The sequence below is a fragment of the Gavialis gangeticus genome, unplaced genomic scaffold (assembly GCF_001723915.1).
Source record: "Gavialis gangeticus isolate Ggan-Ray unplaced genomic scaffold, GavGan_comp1, whole genome shotgun sequence".
Lineage (NCBI taxonomy): Eukaryota > Metazoa > Chordata > Crocodylia > Gavialidae > Gavialis > Gavialis gangeticus.
Window position 1 is genome coordinate 35,239,623 of NW_017729031.1, and position 9,000 is coordinate 35,248,622.

The 9,000-nt window shown below is 42.2% G+C and overlaps 1 protein-coding gene across 2 annotated transcripts in view; it reads right to left on the reverse strand.

Annotated features, from left to right (window-relative positions):
• Positions 1-9,000, reverse strand: part of PTPN4 (protein tyrosine phosphatase, non-receptor type 4) — a 179,377-nt gene that overhangs the window by 47,689 nt on the left and 122,688 nt on the right. For both annotated transcript variants that reach the window (XR_002098532.1, XM_019522616.1), the window contains exon 12: positions 6,110-6,178. Coding sequence is in view for 1 of the 2 variants with exons in the window: in XM_019522616.1 (XP_019378161.1) it covers positions 6,110-6,178 (69 nt within the window). In the remaining variant the exon portion in view is untranslated. The remainder of the gene's footprint in view (positions 1-6,109; positions 6,179-9,000) is intronic.

Below are 9,000 nucleotides of genomic sequence, written 5' to 3' on the forward strand. Positions count from 1 at the left end.
CCCCCCCCCCCCGGTCTTTCATGACGGGCACTTTGCTATTATATCAGAATCCTTATAAACACTGAGGCAAAATATTTACAGTGGTTATCTTTAACATGGACTCCGCCCTCTCCAGAGCAGCCCCACTTCCTACTTCCTTGTTCTCTTTATGTATGTGGTTAAATAACATTTTGTTATTTTAGTTTCCTTTGCAAAGTCTAGCTTGCCCTGTCTTGGGCCAGTTCTTACTTCATCCCTGCGCTTCATGTCCCAACCACACCTAGCTTTGCTGTTCAATCCTCTTCCCTATTCCTTGTAGGTTTTCTGTCTATGCTTTTTAAGGTGTCTGCACAAGGTCTGGAGTCCCTCTCTGCACATTTTTCCCTTTTACTTGGGATGAAAACTAGTTTTTACACCTTCCGCTGAAAGAAATTCTAACCCCCCCCACACATTCAAATCCTTGAGCTTTTATCCAGGTGATTTCACTAACTAAACCCTTTAATATTCAAAAGTTACAGACCTGTTTATTTTACTTCTTCATTTAAGTTCACTTTCTACAATCACTTGTCTTTAACTTCCTCAACAACAATCAAAACAAAGGTGAACACTGCTGTTTCCACTGGTTACTTGTTTAATGAAGAAATAACATTTGCTCACCAATATATCTAGGTAAACCTCCCATATTGACAACTCTCCAAAATATTTCTCTAACCACCTGAAAGAGATCTCTACCCACATCCAAATCCAGTACTGCAAGCTGGTATAATACCTTAAGAGTTACCAGGAAACCTACTATTTAGGGATTTCATTAGTAGATGGTTAGGATTGTGAATCCAAAAAGATGACAAAGCCAGCAGGGAAACACAGATCACCCCAGTGAGGGACTAACATAAGAGGGATGGGGGTGAGGAGGGAAACGCAACTAGGTTACAGAAAATACAATGTTAGCCAGAATAATATCATAATTAGCCAAATTCAAGAATGGGATATTTTATATGCTTATTTATTTACTCTTACAATTTATTTCAGTTTTGTGCCTTGTCAAGCCATGCGGAAGAAGCTTGAAAAAAACCCATGCTCTAAGATGCACAAAATGTAATCCAGCAACCTTTTATTCCCTGTATGGTGATATACATTGACCCTACATTTTGGCTGTCGCTTATTATTTTCTTCTGCCAAAGTTATTAATTAGTTTGTTTTTTACAGCACATGGATTAAAACAACTTTTTTGATGAGTTACAGAATTTTACAGATATGCATAGTAGCTAAATTGTGAATTATCCAATTCAAGCTGGACAACTTTTTTCACAGTGATAACCCAGTCTGAACATACTGCTGCATTAACTATTAGAGAGAGAGGCAGAGAGACAGCGTGAATAAGCAGAAGGAAAGGAAACATCTCATGTCTGCACTGATGTGTAAGCACATTATTCCTTTTCTCTAGCAATGGTTATCATTAGCCAGATCCTGCCAACATTAAGCTTACAGTTGCATCAAACTATGGCCTTTGCCTGCAGAACAGCACTAAAAGGCAGATGTGCAAAGCGGTAAACTGTGGTGGTTTAATTCGGGATAGAAAAGTATCAATTCGGTTAGTGACATGCAAAAATAATTTTAAGGAACAGAATGAGCAGAAGCTACAGGAATCACGAGTCAATGAGTTAATTCCCAAAAGCAGCTTTCAGTATATTTAAGCCAAGCAACGACTATCAAATACATGAAGTAAATACCAAGTCATCCTGATCTCAAAAGTACTGTAAAAATTAACAAAGCAAAAAGACAATATTTTTGCCCCCCCAATACAAGTGCAACTAAATCATGATACAATACAAAATAAATGATGGAAATCAGCAAAAATAAAAGACCTTACAGTCTTTATTATAAACGCAGGTTATTTGTTCACAGTTTGGCATTAGAGGAATGTAATACTTCATATTAGTATACAATTTGTTTAACACCTTCAACTCCGGATTTAGAGGCAGTCTCATGTTAGCGTGCTCAAATAATTTATACTGAAAGGGGGAGAAGGTACAATTTATTGCTCTATGCCACAATTTGTAGCTACTACATTTTAAAACCCTCAACTTACCCTAGGCCACAACAGATGAATACAACTTCCTATAAAATGAAGAAAGCTGGTGTTTTAATTCTAGCTGCAATCTCTTTCAAGAAGACCTACCTTATTTACTGTGCACAAGTTCTGATCTCTTGGAACTACACTTGATCTGAGCCGAAAGGCCAAAAAGTACTACACACTTCGACTATCATAAACTGCAATGTTTGCGAGTAAACTTTTGGTTCAGCTACTTTATTAGCAGGTCTGTGTCCCACCCACATGGTTGGGCTTGTTGCCTCTATTTCCTGTTCTTTGTGGAAATTTCGAAGAAAAGTTACCACAGTACACAGCAACAGAGCTTTTCAATGCTGTGGTTTTTTCTATTTTTGACCTTGGCACTAATTTTCAATACCTCTCTATCTGACTAAACATTATCTATCTCTCTGGTTACACTTATAGCATGAAATACTTCAGCTAAGTCTTCTTCTGTATCACATTAATTCTAGACATCATCTCAAAATAATTTTCTGACATGGGTGGTGGAGGCTGAAGCACCAAATCATTATATGTGCTTTTTGGACTTGGAGAATTAAGTACAACCCTCAGACAGGATACCCTCATTGGAAAAGTTTATATCAGGGGTATCAAAAATATGGGCCACAAGCCAGATCTGGCCTGTGGAGCCCTGCCATCCATTCCCCCATGCTGCCCTAAATCTTACCAGACCTGTGGCACAGGGTCAGTCCACAGGCTGATCCGGCCCCCTCCCCAGTGTACTTGATGCAACGATGCTCAAGGCAATCTGGGACCCATGCTGCGTGCAGCGCAGATCCTGGGGTGGGCGAAACAGTTTTGTTGCTGGGTGCGGTGCAGTTTGGCTGGAGCAGCAGCCGAGCTGCACATGGTGGCCACTCAAGCTGTTCTGCATCACACACGGTGCCCACTCAAGCTAGTCTAGGACATGTCTGCAAGTGCCACGTGCAACACACGGTGTACAGCATGGGTCCTGGACTGGCTGGAGCAGATAGTGTGTGCAGCACAGTTCTGGAAATATGTGGGGGGGGTGGGAAGCAGGTGCTGTGTACTGGTCAATCTAGCCAGGGTGGCCACGGCATGCAGCTGCTGCTCTGGCTGGACTACACCATACACAGTGCCTGTTCAGGCCACTCCAGGTTCGGTCCCAGTCTGGCTGAAGCAGCCATCAGATCATGTATGCTGGAAGGAGGGTCCAAGGCTCAGACCCGCTCTGCACACCAGCCCAATGTCACTCTTGGACAACCAAGTTACATATTCCTAAACTTCTAAAACTACTTATCAGCTTACTTGCCAAAACAGATTAACCAAGAGCAAACCAGATGCATCAAAAGCCCACTGAGAGTGAATGGGGATCTTTTTACCGATAAACCTCGGATCAGGCCCCAGACGTGGCTTTAAATAGGTTCCCAAGGCACAGAAACTACCACCTTTGTGAACGTTCCTCATTGTACACAAAGGAGAGAGCATTATGAGCACTACATTCAATTTAGTGTACTTGACCAGTAACTATGAACGGTCAAGCCATCACTTTAAATAGCTTATTCTAGAGCAATCCCATCCAGTGTTCTTGCTTTCAAAACAAAAAAGCTACAAAGATATCCACCAAGCAACAGTATCTAGAAATGGTTCCGACAGGCATTTTTTAAAGTGAGATCTACGCTAAACAGAACTATAACTATATCTAGTATTGCAGGAATACACTTTTCCAGGGACATAAACAAGAAGCTGTGGCTGTGTGTGGGGGTGTATGGGTTGCAGAGGTGGGTGTATATGCAGCAGGGCTGTGGGGGCAGAGTGTGGATGTGTGGGGTTTGTGGGATGCAGGAACTCCCCCCATGGTGCACAGACTCCGCTGCCAGCAGCAGGCAATGGGCCCAAGGGATGCAGTGCATGGCTCTAGCCAGAGCCAGGAGCGCAGCCAGGCCGGCCCACCTCTATCACATGGGGCTCCCTACAGCATACACGCATCTCCTGGCACTCGCACACCACTGGGGGAAGCTCCGCACAATGGAGCTAGCTGCCTTTCCCGCTGCTTACCTGCCTACTCTCCCTCACACCCACACCCTGCCCACCCAAACTGCACACTTCCTCTGCACCCCTGGGCACAGGCTCTGCACTTTTGCTAGCCTCAGCCCCATGCTCCCTGCTCCCAGCCAGCCGCAGCTCCCCTACCATCCCCACCGAAGCTCCCCCCACCCCCACCTGCTGCCCTGAGCAAGCACTGCAGCAGGGAGACGAGGAGCTGCTGGACACCGGGGAAGTGGAGCAGGTCCCCATGTGGCTGCTGCAGTGGCAGCACAGTCCCACCCAGAAATTGTGCTGACTGGACCAGGTCCTTCTGCGTGTAAGGGTGGGAGCAAGGCTCAGGTCGGGCAGGTTACAATTAACTGGTGGATGCCCGTGGGCCGGATGAAATTGCCTGGAGGCCTGGATCCAACCTGTGGGCCGTATTTTGCCTGCCCCTGTCCTAAAGGCACTATATTTCAGGTCTTGAAGATATGAGGTGATAAAAGCGCCATCCTTGGAGGTTTTAAAGACCCAGCTAGACAAAGCCATGGCAGGGATGATGTAGTTGGGGCTGGTCCTGCTTTGAGCAGGGGTTTGGGCTAGATGTGACCTCCTGACGTCCCTTCCAACCCTAACTTTCTATGATTCTCTGTGTAGCATCTCATGAACATCTTGCATTTCATACTGCTTTTAACCTTGAATCATCCCAATTCACTTTAGAAATCAGTATGCAAACTATAAATAGTAACTGTTTTATTCACCATTTATATTAAGTCAACTCTGGAATACCCTCAACAAATGTTTATCAGTTAAATGCAACATTATGAAATAAATTAGATTATATGGAGAACAATACTGCACTGAGCTACTTAAAAATGCCTCCTTAATGTCATACAGAATGTTGTTATTAAAGATGGAATGCGTCTAGGACAGAGCCAAATACCTCTCTCCTTATTCCACATACTAGAGATACCTGAAAGGATCCCAGACTTGACAACCTTGGCTTTAAGCCTGTCCTAGAAGATGGATTCCCAAGCTATAGTGACCCCAGCAACACGAGATGTTAGCTCAGAACCGACTCAAAGGGAAGAGTGCCACCTACTGAGTAACAAACATCATTTCCTTAAACATCTGTGCGCTCCCTGGAGCCAAAATTAGCCTGCCAACAATGCTAAGTTACAGAGATCTAGAAAATCCATAGTATAACAGGAGTGTATAGATTTCCACTGGTTCAGAACTTTCTGAAGATAACTAAAAAATAAATTAACACCCCAATGTTAAATACAAAATAAAAACTACAAACACAGAGCAAATAGCTCCTGCAGAATTACGTTGCTGAGTATCAAGCATTCAGATCACTCAAAAAATGCATTTATGGAATTGTGGTTTTGGAGAGGTACCCAGCAGGAAGCACAGGTTGCAGACAAACAATTAATATTTCCACAAGGTAATTACTGTACACAGAAGAACAAGTTAGTTATATACACATACTAAATCTGATACCCAACGCAAAATATTCAAAAGAAAACCTGCACAATTTCATTATCATTAATAAAACCTCATAAGCATTCAGGAGAAAGGCTGACAGAAGAAACTCTGTTTGTAGGAGAGAAAAGTATATTGAGTATTAATATATCACAGAGCTTGGCACTGTATAGATAAAAAGACAACTCCTATCCTGAAGAAATTACAGTCTAATTCTTCTTTACAATTACGCAAAAAAGAGAAAAACTAAGGAGTATCATTCTTTATCTTTCTGTTGTCAGGTTACCTTCAACTTTTGCATGTTTAAAAAGAAACATTTCAATAATTAATCTAGACACCCTGATACGGGTAAAAGCACTCCTAAAATAGTTTTCTTAAACCAAAAAAGAAGAAATCATTGCATCCAAATTGTCATCTAACACACACTGCTACTGAAAGGAGGCTTACCAAAATGCTCTTTCATGTGTCTGAAAACTATCAGAAGTATTTTAGCAATTACACAATTACCATGATTAAATTCTGTACAGACAAATGAAAATAGCTTACCTTGCAAATACCCTGTCTTTGTTTGCTTTTTCTTTACCATACTGTACAGACTGGACTTCTGTCCTCCCACTGAAAAAATAAAAGTGTACAAGGAATTGAAAAACACACCTCTACTTGAGAAATACAGACAAGTTATACTTCCTTAGACAAAAAGCTAAATTCCACTCTCAATTATGCCCAAATAATTTCACTGACTCCAGTGGAATATACCTGATGAGAATTTCAATCTAAGTATTCAAAGCAAAAATCTCTTATTTTGCCTCAGAACATGGATTTGTAACAGAGATTAAAATAATATTTCTTCCATCTATGGGATCAAATATTTCCTTCTTTTCTTGTTTTGTTTTTTTTTAATGCAATGAAAGTAGAGTTCCACTCCTCCATCTTAATACTGTATAAATCCTCCTGCCACAACCATTTCTAAAACTCAGAGCACACCTTTTGTATTGCTCCCAGACTTCTCTCGTTAATGCCCTGGTTTCCTATTTGCCCCTGAACATCAGGTGTACAGAGAAACACAATAGACAATGTAATTTTACAATTAACAAAGCAGGTAATATGGTACTGTTCACTACACTAGACTAATCAGTTCAGAAGGAAAAGTAAAACTGACTAAGTGAAGCAACACAGAGGGCTTTATGCCTTTTGTTTTAATGTCCTTCATCTTTTATTCCCTCCTACAGGCACATATGTCTGGCCCAGGTGGATGTTGCTATTTTAAATTCCATTTTATGCACATATATACCCATAATGGGATCTATATTGAGATATCCTCAAAGGCAAATTAGCTTTCCCCTATAGTGTGGTAAAAACTACTAAGCATGATATGATTAGAAAGCTAAAAAGCAAATATAGCCAGACTGCATCTATGTTCTATAAAACATACAGTACATTTTTTGGAACTGTATAATAAGTTATTACAGCTTCCATTTGAAAAGGGAAGAATGGGGTCAAAGGAAATAAAGGAGACATCAAAATCACATCAGATCTGGGTTCAGTACTCAGGATTCATTGGCTTCCGGGAAAATATACAACCTTCAGACCACGTTACAAAGTTGATCTGTTTCTAATTATTATGCTGATATAAAACGGTTATCAATTTTTACATAATTCACCTTATTCTGTGCATCAATTCAGTGGCAGAAAGGGGAATGGAATATTAAGGCCTACAACCCTTAATTCCCCAAGTCTATTCAACAGTGCCTACCTGCCTCTTTTTCAACACGCTCAATTAAAGGAAACAGTGGGAAACAGTTAAGTGAATCTCAGCCATAATAGCCTTTTTTCCCCCCAAGTAGGAGCTCTATATATTCTTGTAAAGAAATCTTAACATTAGCTTACTTATTACCAATTTGTTTCTAAAATGGCACAAATAAAGAATCAGCAATATATTTGTGTGTTTGAGTAACACCCTATAATAGTATTATAATAGTAATATCATCGCTTTCCCTTCCAAAGATGAAATCTTACATATCAGGACTTAGGTACTCAACTAAATGGAACCATCTGTCTTGCATACAATGGCTTTCATTTTAACTGCTGTAATGCCATTCATCTTTCTTAAAAAAAAGGCATCCTCACACCAGCCACAGGAATGATAGTATTACTGTTGTGAATGAAAGCACCAGTGTCCTCATTTTCTACATTAGATACAGACAGGTTAAGTGACTTTACCAACAGTCACCCAAGAAGTCGTGGTGAAGAAGCTGAACCCAGGCCTCCCAAGTTCTAGGCCTGTGCCATAACCCCCTAATTACTAAGCCGTTCTTCCAAGACATGGCGGTAGGAGATATCTACACCCTTTATGAGAATCCCTTTCTGACTGATACTGTAAACTACTTGCCATGCTTTAGTTCAAGGTTGTTAAACTCATCTGACCCTGCAGGATGAGAGGCATGTGGCCAGTCTGCAAGCCAGACTGGGCCTACAGATTGGCCTCACATGGCAGATTCAGCACACATGGCCCAGCCGCTGCTGGTGCTGCGTGCACCCTGGACCAGCCCTGTGTGCCCTTGAGCATGTGCTCTGGCTCCAGGCTCACAAACCGCATGCAACATGCTGCAGTCTCAGCCCTACACATGGCATATGGTGCTTTGGGCCAGTCTGGGGCATGTGCTACATGCGACACCTGCACCTGACTGGCTCTGTGGACAGGATCCAGCATACAGGACCAGTCTGAGAGTCTTAACTGGACTGACTCTGGATCCAGTGTGCAAGGCCAGTATAGCATAGGCACCACGTGCAGCACACACCCCGGACCAGCCCGATGCAACATGCGCAGCATGTGCCCAGGCCCCACTCCTGTGCAGCACACAGCATACAGGGCTGGTCTGCAGTACATGCTGCATGTGATGGCCACATCAGACTGGCCTTTAGTGCTGGATTGTGGGCTCAGTCTGCACCAACCCCAGATGCAGTGCGCAAGGCTGGTCTGACTCAAAGTGCCACATGCCAGGCCTGCCTTTGCGTGCTGTGTGCATGTAAGTAAGGCTGGGAACAGCACATGCTGCATGCAGCGTGCCAGTCGGAGACCCACAAGCAGCACTGCGGGCTGGATGATAGGTCACCATGGGATGCATCTTTGACACCCCGTCATTAATTCACTTGCTTTAACTGTCAATTGTTAGCTTACCTAAATGATTCATTTGTGTGCGACTAAAAGAAATAAAGCCTGCCAATCACCTGTAACAAAATTCTAAATGCTTCAGTTTTATTTTTAAAAACTCCCTCAGTTAAAAGGGAATTTTAAAAGCATGAATCATTGTCATTTCAGCATTATAACATGTAATTAGTTAGGTGTCAGACCTATACACAACTGAAATAACTACACTCACGCTCTGACAATATTAACATCTAAACTGTTTTCAACATAGGTTCACAACAACCTACTG